Source organism: Corythoichthys intestinalis, chromosome 6 (assembly GCF_030265065.1).
Source record: "Corythoichthys intestinalis isolate RoL2023-P3 chromosome 6, ASM3026506v1, whole genome shotgun sequence".
Classification (NCBI taxonomy): Eukaryota; Metazoa; Chordata; class Actinopteri; order Syngnathiformes; family Syngnathidae; genus Corythoichthys; species Corythoichthys intestinalis.
Genome location: NC_080400.1, coordinates 17,561,170 through 17,576,039, shown reverse-complemented (window position 1 = coordinate 17,576,039; position 14,870 = coordinate 17,561,170). Strand labels below are relative to the sequence as shown.

At 39.0% G+C, this 14,870-nt stretch overlaps 2 protein-coding genes across 11 annotated transcripts in view; one reads left to right on the top strand and one right to left on the bottom strand.

Annotated features, from left to right (window-relative positions):
- Positions 1–2,967, bottom strand: part of LOC130918042 (calpain-5-like) — a 50,308-nt gene extending 47,341 nt beyond the window's left edge. Inside the window, exon 1 of the mRNA XM_057839911.1 lies at positions 2,865–2,967. The gene's annotated coding sequence lies outside the window, so the exon portion shown is untranslated. The remainder of the gene's footprint in view (positions 1–2,864) is intronic.
- Positions 2,968–3,292: 325 nt separating this feature from the next.
- The window catches only part of LOC130917533 (unconventional myosin-VIIa-like), a 62,396-nt gene continuing 50,818 nt past the window's right edge, over positions 3,293–14,870 (top strand). For 5 of the 10 annotated variants that reach the window (XR_009063484.1, XM_057839037.1, XM_057839035.1 and 2 more), the window contains exon 1: positions 7,556–7,703. Coding sequence is in view for 9 of the 10 variants with exons in the window: in XM_057839037.1 (XP_057695020.1) it covers positions 7,611–7,703 (93 nt within the window). In the remaining variant the exon portion in view is untranslated. Of the gene's footprint in view, positions 3,532–7,080; positions 7,152–7,555; positions 7,704–14,662; positions 14,768–14,870 lie in introns of those variants that run through there. The other 5 variants (XM_057839042.1, XM_057839040.1, XM_057839041.1 and 2 more) reach the window with 2 other exon arrangements.

Below are 14,870 nucleotides of genomic sequence, written 5' to 3'. Positions count from 1 at the left end.
AAAATACATGCTTGATTTGTTAGATTCCTGTGAAACATATAGACCCCTAAGGTCGTAAGGAACTGGTCTCCTGTATGTTCCAAGAACAAGAACCAAGCAAGGTGAGGCAGCATTTAGTTATTATGCTCCTCACCTCTGAAACAAGTTACATTAAGGTCTGAAGTATGCTCAAACTGTTCAAACTCCTTTAAATCAGGGCTAAAAACGATTTTATTAACACAACATATCCATAACTGCCTATATATCTAAAGCTATTTGCTTTCTATTCTTCTTGTGCTTTATCCCCATTGCTGATCTCAATTATTAATATTATTAGTATTAGTAATATTTTTTAATTTTTAATTTTTTTTCTATTCGTGATTAAATGCGATTGTTACGTATAATTTTATTTCCTGTTTTGATTGTCTTTGTTTTTACGTTCTATTGATGGAATGTGATTTTTATGTTCTCAATGTGATGTAAAGCACTTTGAATTGCCTTGTGTTGAATTGTGCTATATAAATAAATTTGCCTTGCCTTGCGGTGTACTTGAAGACTATCTGTAGGTGTACATTCCACTTGTGCTCAACATCTATTCATAACTTAATTTATCCCGCTTGCAGCTTATTGCCGTTTTCTGATTCTTTTTGTAGACCACATGTATAGTCAACTTTCAGCGCATTTATATTCCACTTAGGATAACTGATTTTAGACCTTTAAAGCAATACTTGATAACTTTTCAGTTTTGGTCGATTTTAGCGACGCCGCTGGACAAAAGCGGTAGTGTTTTGCCTTAAGGAAGACTGCGTTTCCCATGAGGACCAGCGCACACCCGCACAATGTCGTAAAATCATCAGTAAATCTAAAATCAATCTCCCGGTCGCCAGCAGATGGATTAAACAACATTTCTGTTTCCAGCGGCTGTGTGAAGGATGAATATTAATAAGATGATTAATCCAATTGTAGCTAAAAAATAGCATAGGACAGTTAACAAATGTGTGGCTAACCCCACACAAACCTGTCAGCGCTGACGAGTTCGGTTGAGGAGGGGAGTAATGCCAGCGAGAGAAAGCCAGGCCAATGTTTATTCTGTATGTCCTGGGAGCCTCCCTTTATTTCCCCCTTGCAAAAGCTTTTGCATCGACTTCCATCTTTACCGTGGTATGCAAAAACCTTTTGGAATTTCTCACATTTCTGCATAAAATTACCATCAAATGTGATCTGATCTTTGTCAAAATCAAACAGATATAAAAACACTGTCTGCTTTAACTAAAACCACCCAAACATTCATAGATTTTCATATTTTAAGCATCCAAACAATGACAGAAGGGGGAGGAATAATAAGTGAACCCTCTGCCTAAGGAAGACTTAAAGAGTAATTGAAAACCATTTTTACCAAACAATTTAAGTCAGGTGTGCGCCCAATCCCTGACGAGTGGTTTAAAGCTGCCCTGCAAACTATAAAACACACACTTGGTAAGAATTGTCTTGATGAGAAGCATTATCTGATGTGCATCGTGGCTCGGTCAAAAGAGGAAACAAGGATTGTTGATTTGTATAAAGCTGAAAAAGGATACAAAACCATCTCTAAAAGTCTGGATGTTCATTAATCGACAATCAGAGAAGTTGTCTACAAATGGAGAGAGTTTAGCACTTTTGCTTCTCTCCCAAATAGTGGCTGTCCACCATAGATGAAGCGCAGAATACTCAGAGAGGTGAAAAAAAAACCTAGAGTGTCCGCTAAAGACTTACAGAAATCACTGACACAGTCCAATATCTCTGTGCACACATCAACTATATGTAAAACTATGGCAAAGAATGGTGTTCATGGGATGAAGCCACTGCTGTCTAAAAAAAAATGTTGATAGTTTAATGTTTGCAAAAAGGCATTTGGACACACCACAGAAGTTTTGGCAAAATATTTTGTGGACTGATGAAACCAAAGTTGAAGTGTTTGGGAGCAACACAGAACGTCATGTGTGGAGAAAAAATGGAACAGCTCACAAACATCAACCCCTCATCCCCACCGTTTGGGGCTATTTTGCTTCCTCAGGGCCTGGACAACTTGCAATCATTAACGGAAGAATGAATTCAAATGTTTATCAGGATGTTTTTCAGGAAAACCTCAGACCGTCTGTTGGACAGTTAAAGCTAAAAAGAGGGTGGATGCTGCAACAAGACAATGATCCAAAACACAGAATAAATTAACTTCAGAATGGTATCAGGAGAACAAAATACGCGTTCTGGAGTGGCCAAATCAAAGTCCAGACTTGAACCCCATTGAGATGCTGTGGCATTACATAAAGACAACGATTCATGAGAAGAATGGGCCAAGATTAGTCCTGATCGATGTGCCAATGTGCCAGACTGATCTGCAGTTACAGGAAGCGTCTGGTTGAAGTTATTGCTACCAAGGATGGGGTAGGGGGTGGGGGGGGGGGGGGTGCACAAAATATTAAATGTGATGGTTCACTTATTTATTTTTCCCTCTTCTGTAATTGTTTGCATATTATCCTCAATAAAATATGAAAACCAATAAATGTTTTGTTGGTTTTAGTTACTGTTTTTTCATCTGTGTGATTTTAACAAAGATCACATTTGATGGGGATTTTATGCAGAAATGTGAGAAAGTCCCAAAGGTTCAAATACTTTTTCATAACATTGTATAATGAATGAAGAAAGGGGGAAGTGACGTATGCCGTAAAACAGTCAGCACATTTGTAGTTTTTTTGTGTGTGGCAGGGTTCTCGCCATCCTCCTCATAGTTAATTAATGCCGGTGATACAGAACCCCTCAAGATATAAATGAGGTGTCATTCAACTAGTTGTCATTCGACATATTATCACGAATTTAATGAAAATATTTTAGAAAGGTTGAAAAGTTACCTAGTGTTGCTTTAATCCACTTGCGACCCAGTCATTGTTAATCACGGTTAACATGCTGTAAAATGAAATGTTCTGCATTCTTAAAAAAAATACAACAACAAAAAACAATATGTAAGTGTAGAACCAGAGAAATGTGGAATAAACCAAACTGGAATTAGACTCTTCTTTGCTTTGATGTCACTTTGATGAAAAAACAAAACAAAAACAACCTTTTCCATTTAAAATCTTACATCATACTACAAATATTTAACATTTTATTACTGTTGTGAAAGAGTAAATGAGTTTAAAAGCAACAGACAATTTAAATACAACAACAATAGTTAAACCAGTTTGTGTGTGTTTGTGTATAATCCACATGTGTGTGTCTGATTACACCCCCTGTAATGTTGCAGTGTTCCAGTAACATGGGTCAGTGGCAGTGAATGAGTTGCTCACATGACGCCTTTATAGCGAGGAGGAAGAATTCAGACGCTCTTTAAACTCATACACGCACACATAATTGACAATTGACATGATGCCTTTTCAGGCAGCAGGAGAACAAGGACCGGCTGGAGATCAGGTAGTCACTGAGAAATCCTCATCTGAAGATGAAGAATAGAAGAATTTATCCTTCCTGTGTTGGATTTAAACATTTTTTTGTCATCGTTTGATTAACGCATCATGCACGGTGAGAAGATCTCAAAATTTAATACATGCATGCTGTGGCTACAATTTTACTAACTCTTTCATTAATTATTTCGAACATAAATTTGTAAAGCATAATTTGTCTGTCGCCATCAGTGGTACTAACAGTAATTTGTGATCATAACAAACTGGGATGCGTGTGTGTGGAGGGGTTCATGTGACGTAATCCGAAATGGTCAACATGTTGACTTTGAAAAAGTCCTTCACCGACCCACAAAGTTCCCATCATGCATTGGAGCCACCGATGATGGAGATACCCTCAGGCCACCCGGTGACTGGATAGGGTTAGTTCTGGTGTGTAGACAGGAAGTCAGTGCGACAGGAAAGTGGGTCAGATGGTGACCTGGCTCATGTTATAAACTCAAAATGAACAGGTTTGTTCCAGTAATAATCCACATGTGATCAGTTTGTATTGCATTTTAAGTCACTTTGCTGAAAAATACAAGAGAAAAGCTTAAAATACTAAAATTCAGATAAAAACTGACACATTCCACTTGTTTTCTTTAGGTTCACTTTTAGTCCACTTACAATCCACTTGTGGAAAACGTCAAGTCAACTTCTAAATTCTTATCCACTTTAAATTTACTTTTTGTCATGCCAAAAAATGCAATAGAAAAGTTTTCGAGACTAAAAAACAAAAAACTAAATTAGCACTAAGAATGTCTGCTTTTTGATCTACTTTTGGTCATCTTTGACTATTAGTCTGATTATTAAACTTTTAATCACTAATCTGATAAATACAATAGAAATGACTGAAAAACTCAAATTAAAGATACCAATATGTAATTTGTGCTTAAATCCTTCTTCCTTTCTCATGTCTACTCCACTTATGAACAAGTTGTGTTCCACTTGTGATCTGCTCACAATCCATTTGTATTCCGCATTTTTAGAGAACAAAATAAAGCTAAAATGACGCTCACTTTTATAGTCCAAATGCTGTCACTTCTAGTCTGGTTGTAGTCCACTTCTGATCCATTTGGGAGTCACTTGTCGTGATGAATGAAAATTGACAATGTAAATCCTCTTCTTCAGTCCTTAACTTGTGATCCACATGCACTCATCTAGTATTACATTTAAAATCCAACTTTAGTCCACTTGTAATCCAGTTCTATTCCACTTCAGTCATTATGAAATAAAAGTTTACAGGAAGACATTCTCGTTGTTCCTTTTTGTTTAATTGTGATCCACTTTTGACTCCACTTAAAATCAACTTGCGGCAAATTATAGTCCACTTCAATTTTATTCCACTTAACATCCACTTCTATTCCAGTTGTCTTCCATTTTAAAGTATCAAAGTGACAGCTCATAACTGCAGCATGAATTATACACACATGGGTGTAACAGTAAGCGTGTCCTAGCTGAATAATACATGTAGAATACACACCACAATACAAAGCGCAAATAGACATACAGTAATTATCTTCATTAGGTGGAAGCTCCTCTTACAGTTATGAGTTATTCCAGGATTAAAGGACATTTTTGTTTGAAAATTCTCGGCTAACAAACCTTTACTTTATTTGTCTTCTTCTACATATTCATGAAAATGGGTGGTAACTGACAAAGGCTCATCTTGCAGCTCAATGGTCAAAATTTTAGACCACCCGATGGGAGGGCGCAAGGTCTCACTTGCTTTGTTCTTCTTTTTGTTGAGGACATGAACTAAAATGGCTACTCCTCCGTTACTTGTGAACGCATCAGAATAAAATTTGATAGGTACAGTGGGGCAAATAAGTATTTAGTCAACCACTAATTGTGCAAGTTCTCCCACTTGAAAATATTAGAGGCCTGTAATTGTCAACATGGGTAAACCTCAACCACGAGAGACAGAATGTGGAAAAAACAGCCAGAAAATCACATTGTTTGATTTTTAAAGAATTTATTTGCAAATCATAGTGGAAAATAAGTATTTAGTCAATACCAAAAGTTCATCTCAATACTTTGTTAAGTACCCTTTGTTGGCAATAACGGAGGCCAAATGTTTTCTGTAACTCTTCACAAGCTTTTCACACACTGTTGCTGGTATTTTGGCCCATTCGTCCATGCAGATCTCCTCTGAAGCAATGATGTTTTGGGGCTGTCGTTGGGCAACACAGACTTTCAACTCCCTCCACAGATTTTCTATGAGGTTGAGATCTGGAGACTGGCTAGGCCACTCCAGGACCTTGAAATGCTTCTTACGAAGCCACTCCTTTGTTGCCCTGGCTGTGTGTTAGGGATCATTGTCATGCTGAAAGACCCAGCCACATCTCATCTTCAATGCCCTTGCTGATGGAAGGAGATTTTCACTCAAAATCTCTTGATACATGGCCCCATTCATTCTTTCCTTTACACAGATCAGTGGTCCTGGTCCCTTTGCAGAAATACAGCCCCAAAGCTTGATGTTTCCACCCCGATGCTTCACAGTGGGTATGGTGTTCTTCGGATGCAATATTCTTTCTCCTCCAAACACGAGAACCTGTGTTTCTACCAAAAAGTTCTATTTTGGTTTCATCTGACCATAACACATTCTCCCAGTCCTCTTCTGAATCATCCAAATGCTCTCTAGCGAACCGCAGACGGACCTGGATGTGTACTGGCTTCAGCAGGGGGACACGTCTGGCAGTGCAGGATTTGAGTCTCCGGCGGCGCATTGTGTTACTGATAGTAGCGTTTGTTACTGTGGTCCCAGCTCTCTGTAGGTCATTCGCAAGGTACCCCCGTGTGGTTCTGGAATTATTGCTCACTGTTCTTGTTTTCATTTTGACACCACGGGGTGAGATATTGCATGGAGCCCCGGATCGAGGGAGATTATCAGTGGTCTTGTATGTCTTCCATTTTCTAATAATTGCTGGCACAGTTGATTTCTTTACACCAAGTGCTTTAGCTATTTCAGATTCAGCCTTCCCATCCTGGTGCAGGTCGACAATTTTGTTTCTGGTTTTCCTTCGACAGCTCTTAGGTTTTGGCCACAGTGGAGTTTGGAGTGTGACTGACTGAGATTGTGGACAGGTTTCTTTTATACCGATAATGAGTTAAAACAGGTGCCATAAATACAGCTAACGAGTGGAGCCTTGTTTGACCTTGTTAGATGAAGTTAGACCTCTTTGACAGCCAGAAATCTTGCTTGTTTGTAGGTGACCAAATACTTATTTTCCACTCTAATTTGGAAATAAATTCTTTAAAAATCAAACAATGTGATTTTCTGTTTTTTTCCACATTCTGTCTCTCATGGTTGAGGTTTACCCATGATGACAATTACAGGCCTCTGTAATCTTTTCAATTAGGAGAACTTGCACAATTGGTGGTTGACTAAATACTTATTTGCCCCACTGTATATTATTGGGATGTACAGTATATGCATCAATCCTTGGAGGGGATTTTTAAACCATTGGTTACCACTGACGGAGATAGACCTCCAATGCATTTAGAATGGAAGGCTGGCAATGACTAAACGGTCGGTGGGATGTAAAATGTCCTTCATTTCTGGAACGACCTTTATCCAAAATGTAAAGATTTGACTGCCTGTTACATCCTACCATGTATGTTTCATTAGGACCTGAACTGCACTGCTGATGTCCCTGGATAACAAGAACCAGAAGAAGAATCATGGTCATCTTGCAGCAGGTTAACACACATGCACAGACTTGTTTTTAAGTCGTTGGTTGCCATTGACGGCAATAGACGTCCAATTCATTTGATCTGGGAGAGGCTGGCAGCGATCGTTCGTTCGATAGATTGGACGTCTAATGCTGTCAACGGCACTGAAATATGATTACCGGCCCTCATTAGTGAACAAACATTCATTAGGGCTGCACTGTATCCTCTTTGTGTTTCCTTCTTCAATTCCAACTATGTTCGTGTGTGTTGCATGCCTCTCTTCAAGAGTCAGTGAATGCGTTAATGAACTCATCAGTCTTTCTGACAGCCTAATTTGCTGGGACAGCGGCCCCCTTTGATTGGGTGGGCGCTTAAGTAGGGCGAGCCTATAAAATCAGGCAACACACACGCACTCAACGCACACGGATCAACTGATAACGGAGCGGGACTGCAAGTGTTTAGTTGCTTGGCGCTAATGCCATAACCATGGCGACCAAAAGAAGGGGATCCAATTGGCCCCTGGAGGGCTGGGACCCCAACGTGAGGCGTTTGAGCTACAAGTTTGCGGCCGTCATCAAGGTAAACGCACGGTTATCCGTCAAGCCATGACCCGTGTCCGACGTGTCGATCTATATGCAAATGAGCAATTGGGTCACGTGACCAGATGAGGTCTGCGCGCGTCACTGAACAATTTCACTTGTAGGGGGCGCTAGAATGCTTTGTGTTGGTGTGCATAGTATGTTAACTTCATGTTTTTGTGTGGAATGTGAACTTTCTTGGCAAATTTTGTGCTTTTTACTTATAGATGAAAAGAAAAATAAGAAAATGTGGACTCAAAATACTTAAATTTGAATATACTCTATCAGAAATATATATATATTTTTTAAATTCTAGACTGTTGTGTATTGTAAATTTACCAAACACTTAAAGCAACACAAGGTAACTTTTCAACCTTTATAAAATATTTTCATAACATTTGTGATGTTGACTGACATCTAGTGGACTGACACCTTTAGAAGCCTAAATAATGTTTAGTCAATTATTCAGGTTAATTGTGAATAATTTATTCTTGGTTGTATAAAACAATTTGTTATTTGTTTGTTTGGTTTCGTGGGACGGGCTTGTGACATCATGTCGTAGGATATAAGTGCGCAGCGAGAGCTGTTTGGGGAGTGAGTTGGTGTGAAGGCAGAAGTACGCATAAGTCATAGATAAGAGCCAAAACAGCTTTTGACGACGTCCCCGTCTCTCTATCTCTTTATCTATCTCTCAGTTGCTCCTTTGTTATATTTTGGATCAAAAGCGTTTAGATTATTTTTTGGGGGATTAAAGTAACGAAATCAAGAGAGTGGCGTGAGAGTTTTTCTTGGCCGTTGTCCAGTGGAGCGAGGAGAACGTCGGGCTGAGGGCTTTTTTGCGTTGTGGATCCTACAACACCTCTTTTATATCTTGAGGGGGTCTGTATTACTTTCACTAGCACTAATTAACTTCGAGGAGGGTGGCAGGTACCCTGCCACAGAAAAAAAAACTACAAATGTGCTGACTGCTTTCTGGCATAAGTCACTTCCCCCTTTGCTCACTCATTATAAAGAAAGAAGTCGATGTGAACACTTACGGGCAAATTTAGCAAAGATGGCAGAGTAACAAAAGAGACAAAAAGTTTTGTCTGAGGAGGGAAAAAGGAGGTTACCAGGATATACAGAATAAACTTTGGCCCAGCTTTCACTCGCTGGCGTGGACCCCCTGCCCCCCAACCGACGGGTGGCGTGGGGGTGGGAGGGTGAGCCACACAGTTGCTAATTGTCATATGCTATTGTTTAGCCACAACTGGATTAATTAATTACCTTTATTACTATTCATCCTTCACACAGCCGCTGGAAACAGAAATGCTGTTTAATCCATCTGCAGGCGGCCGGGAGATTGATTTTTGATTGATTGATGATTATACAACACTGTGCGGGTGTGCGCAGGTCCTGATGGGAAACGCAGTGCTGGTCGTCACGGGAAACGCAGTCTTCAGGCAAAACATGACCGCTTTTGTACACCGGCATCGTTAAAGTTGACTAAAACTCAAAATTTACCAAGTGTTGCTTTAAAAAAAAAAAAAAAAAAAAAAAGCATAAAATAATACTGTATATAAATGTTTTACCATTCATTATATTATTCATGATTAATTTGAGTATTATGGAATCATTTAACAAAATAAAATTTGCTAAATTGTTTTAATTGGATTTTGATTTTTAACCATTTTTAAAACTGTTTTTTTCTACTTTAATCCCAATTTTTCTCAAAAAAAAAAAATTACATACAAGTAGTTACTTGTCTTATTGGTAGCTAATGCAAATTGGGTAAGCAGTTTATACATTATTCTATTTTTGTAATGTTTTTGTATTTTTGGAATATTTAATTTCTTTAATAAATTTAATTGCAATTCAATAGTGCAACAAACATACTTTGCGTTTATTCTATTTTTTAAATACTCTAATACATTTGATCCACCCTGACGTATTACTAGTAAACGAACACCGGCTTGAATAATTAATTAGTTGAAATTGATGCGCGAAAAACAGTAAGTGTAAATTTGTCATGTAATAAACAAGGTTAGATAAAAAAGGTAAAGGTAAAAAAAATGGTTCATTTTTTATTTTTGGATGTTGGATACCATGTACACAGTGTGTGTCGTCATGGAGACGAGAAGACGCAACAAGTAGAGCCACTTTAATAATGAATGCAGAGCACCCGATCGCCAATGTAAACAAACACGTGTTGATCTTTGACAATGCACATGTACACATTTTGAACTTTTAGAGGCGAGATTAACTCTTTCAGCGTCAGTGTTCACACTAGCGGACGTCTATTCAAAAGTTATCATTAGCTTAACTCATTCACTGGTGGCCCAGGTCACAGATTATGTGTTGTTCAAGTTGGTAACAGAGGGAAATTGACATTAAAACATTCAATTTTGGAGTTTGAATATTCATTTCTAACATGAATTTTCAGCATCGAAAATCAGGTGTAAAAATTTTTTTTTTTTTTTTTTTTTTTAAACCTGTCCTGTTCAGCTGTTTGACACGGAGAATGGAAGTCTAAGTGTCGGGTTGGTCTGAACAGTTTTTTGTTTCACAATTTCACAATTTATTCACACACACACATATTTACAAAGTGTACATCATATCTCAGTGCTGAGCCAAGATTATGTGTGAGTCAGGTCTCCTTAAGAAGCTACTAAAAGCTTATGGTCAGGAGCCTGCATACATCAAGACAATCACAAGAAACGTGATCAGATCATTATCAGATGAGCATAGGGTGAGTTGCAGTTTTTTACAGTGTTCTCTTACAAAAACATAGTAATGTACAATAACTCAATATATATATACACAAACACACTCACACACGCCCACCCACACACACAGAAAAAAAAATAAAAGAAATACTTCCCTAGAAGACAATTTATAACCTAAGTATGTTGGAATTGTCATATTTACTGATCAGGATACTTTTTAGCATCGTTTTAAAGGTGGAGATGGATTTCAACACTTTTAGATTTTCATCGAGCTCATTCCAAATCTGGGGGCCTCGAGTTGCAATGCCCAGGCTGGTGCTAACAAGTCTTCTCTTTTTTCCACTGATGAGGTCTTTGTTTCTGGTGTTATGAGTATGGAGAGGAGTCCAGACTGGAATGAGCTCAGACAGTCTGCTATTCATATTATTTACAATTTGGAACATTGTACATGCGTTATGAAATGTGTTTAAATCAGTGAGTCGGAGAAGGCGTAAATTATAAAACAAGGAGTAGGTGGGAGCATTGAAACTAGCCCAGGACATGGCCCGTACCATCTTCTTTTGTAGAGTTTCTAATTTCTTTAGGTGACTGGGGAACGTGTTGCACCATATGATGTTACAGTAGTTGATATGGGGCTCAAACAACGTTTTGTACAAGGTAAGAAGTGCGGTTAAAGGGAGATGGTGTCGTATTTTGAAGAATAGTCCAACATATTTGGATAGTGTAGATATAAGGTGTTCTATATGGCATTTGAAGTTGAGAGACTTATCAATGAAGACTCCCAGGAACTTTGTGGAATCAACTTGTAATAAATTGTCGTCGTTTACTTTCAGACAAATCCTGTTTGTGTCAACTGCTTTCTTGTTTGATCTAAATACTATGTAATTGGTTTTGTTGATGTTGAGGGAAAGTTTGTTGCACCTGAGCCAGCTATCTATCTTTAATAACTCTGCATTTAAAATATGCTGTAGGTCTAATGGGTTTTTATGTGAAAGAAACAAGTTAGTATCATCAGCAAACAAAATCATGTGTAGTATGTCAGAAGAATTAACAAGGTCATTAATGTAAATAAGAAAAAGTAGTGGGCCCAAAATTGATCCCTGGGGGACTCCATGTTTTATTTCCTTTTTTTGTGAAACGTGATTGTTAATACTTACATATTGTTGTCGACTAAATAAGTAACTTTTGAACCAGTTGTATGCTATTCCTCTAATACCATAATGATGTATCTTATCCAGTAAAATACTATGGTCAATGGTGTCAAAAGCCTTAGATAAATCCAAAAAAATGCCAACGCCACACTTGCCTTGCTCAAAGGCATCATTAATTTTTTCAACAAGATCTAGAATGGCCATGCACGTTGAATTCTTCTTTCTGAAGCCATATTGTGAACTGTTTAGAATGTGAAACTTGTCTAGGTATTCGCTTAGTCTATTGTATACGACTCTTTCTAGTACCTTGGAGAGAGTGGGTAGAATGGCAATTGGGCGGTAGTTGTTCATGTTATTTTTATCTCCAGATTTGTACACTGGAGTGATTCTGGCAATTTTGATCTGTTTTGGCACTACGCCATGAAGTAGGGACAAATTAATGCAATACGCAAGTGGTTTTGCAATTATATGGGCAATGGGAATCATGATCTTACTGCTTATTTCATCTGCTGCTGCTGTATGAGAACTTCTCAGGTTTTTAATAATTGTATGGAGTTCAGTAACATCTGTAGGTCTAAAGAAAAATGAGTTTAAATAATTGCCAGAAAGATAGTGTTTGTAAAATAGACCTACAGGGGGTCTGATTTTGTTTGCAAGTTCCTCACCTATGGAAATGAAGTGGTCATTTAAGTTGTTAGCCAATAGAGAAATGTTGCCATCCAAAGAATCGGGTAGCACTGGTGACTTCTGGCCTTTGTTTATGACTTTATTTAAAACTGCCCATGTTTTTTTAGAGTCACCTTGGGCTGCACTAATATGTTCTGTATAATAGCTACATTTGCTTTTCCTTAAAATATGCGTGAGTTTATTTCTGTATCTATGATATTTGTTTTTGTTTTCATCAGTAGGATTTTTTAAATAAGCCTTGTAAAGTTTTATTGTTTCATATTGAGACCATGACATACTCCCATTGTGACAATTTAAAATACCTCGTTTATCATGACAAAGCAGCGAACAGGAAGGGGTTATGGGGGAACAGAACAAAAGAAAAGAAACACATGAAAAGAAAGAAAAGAAACACAAACAACAAAAAGAAATACATTGAACGCCTACACTAACTATTAATATGTTGGTGCTATCGTCAGCTAAATGTATTTCTGGTTGACACATTGTGGGGGGCCTGTTGACCAGGGAAAGAAGGGGAGGGGGAGTCTATAAGATACAGTGGGGCAAATAAGTATTTAGTCAACCACCAATTGTGCAAGTTCTCCCACTTGAAAGGATTAGAGAGGCCTGTAATTGTCAACATGGGTAAACCTCAACAATGAAAGACAGATTGTGGAAAAAAAAACAGAAAATCACATTGTTTGATTTTTAAAGAATTTATTTCCAAATTAGAATGGTATATAAGTATTTCTCACTTCTTCTCACGAGGTCTAACGAGGCTCCATTCGTTACCTGTATCATTGGCACTTGTTTTAACTCATAACCGGTATAAAAGACACCTGTCCACAAACTCAGTCAGTCACACTCCAAACTTCCCTATGGCCAAGGCAAAACAGCTGTCAAACGACACCAGAGACAAAATTGTAGACCTGCACCAGGCTGGGAAGACTGAGTCTGCAATAGGTAAAACGCTTGGTGTAAAGAAATCAACTGTGGGAGCAATTATTGGAAAATGGAAGACATACAAGACCAGTGATAATCTCCCTCGATCTGGGGCTCCATGCAAGATCTCACCCCGTGGCATCAAAATGATAACAAGAACGGTGAGCAAAAATCCCAGAACCACACAAGGGGACCTAGTGAATGACCTACAGAGAGCTGGGACCACCGTAACAAAGGCCGCTATCAGTAACACAATGCGCCGCCAGGGACTCAAATCCTGCACTGCCACTCGTGTCCCCCTGCTGTAGAAAGTACACGTTCAGGCCCGTCTGCGGTTCGCTAGAGATCATTTGGATAATCCAGAAGAGGACTGGGAGAATGTGTTATGGTCAGATGAAACCAAAATAGAACTTTTTGGTAGAAACACAGGTTCTCTTGTTTGGAGGAGAAAGAATACTGAATTGCATCCGAAGAACACCATACCCCCTGTGAAGCATCGGGGTGGAAACATCATGCTCTGGGGCTGTTTTTCTGCAAAGGAACCAGGACGACTGATCTGTATAAAGGAAAGAATGAAGGGGGCCATGTATCAAGAGATTTTGAGTGAAAATCTCCTTCCATCAGCAAGGGCATTGAAAATGACACGTGGCTGGGTCTCTCAGCATGACAATGATCCTAAACACACAGCCAGGGCAACAAAGGAGTGGCTTCATAAGAAGCATTTCAAGGTCCTGGTGTGGCCTAGCCAGTCTCCAGATCTCAACCCCATAGAAAATCTGTGGACGGAGTTGAAAGTCCATGTTGCCCATTGACAGCCCCAAAACATCACTACTCTAGAGGAGATCTGCATGGAGGAATGGGCCAAAATACCAGCAACGTTGTGTGAAAATCTTGTGAAGAGTTACAGAAAACCTTTGGCCTCCGTTATTGCCAACAAAGGGTACATAACAAAGTATTGAGATGAACTTTTGGTGTTGACCAAATACTTATTTTCCACGATGATTTGCAAATAAATTCTTTAAAAATCAAACAATGTGATTTTCTTTTTTTTTTCCACATTCTGTCTCTCATGGTTGAGGTTTACCAATTTTGACAATTACAGTCCTCTCTAATATGTTCAAGTGGGAGAACTTGCACAATTAGTGGATGACTAAATACTTATTTGCCCAACTGTAAGTGATTGGGAGGGGTGGAGTGTACAAAAATCAGCTCTGTGATCCAGAAACCAGTAATTGTGCGAATCCCTTGTAAGTGTAAACCCGTCGGCAACCGACCCTACGCTGCCCCATCGCCATCCCAGGGCCATGGCCCCCACCCAGTCAGCCCAGAAAATGAGCCATCATCACCCCCCCAGGATCCAGGGTGGTCCCCCGGGCCACCTGCACCGCCATCAACCGGCCTCCAGGGATGGGAAGAGGGGACGTACCACCAACCCCCGGATTGGATTCGATGCACCCTTTTTTTGTTTAAATCACTGAGCGAGATCCTGTGAGATTATGTACAAACGTCGGGACCATGTGGATCTTTACGAGAAGGATCAGGCTAAATGGGCTTTACTCCGAAACGTCAACACTGTTGTGAAACAAAGCACGTTGCTACCGGTACGATGCAGCCATGGTACTCAGTCATTGTAAAGTGCATATGAACCATGTTTATATGGATTAAATATCATTTCAGGTTATTTTGTCACTACACGTTGAAATT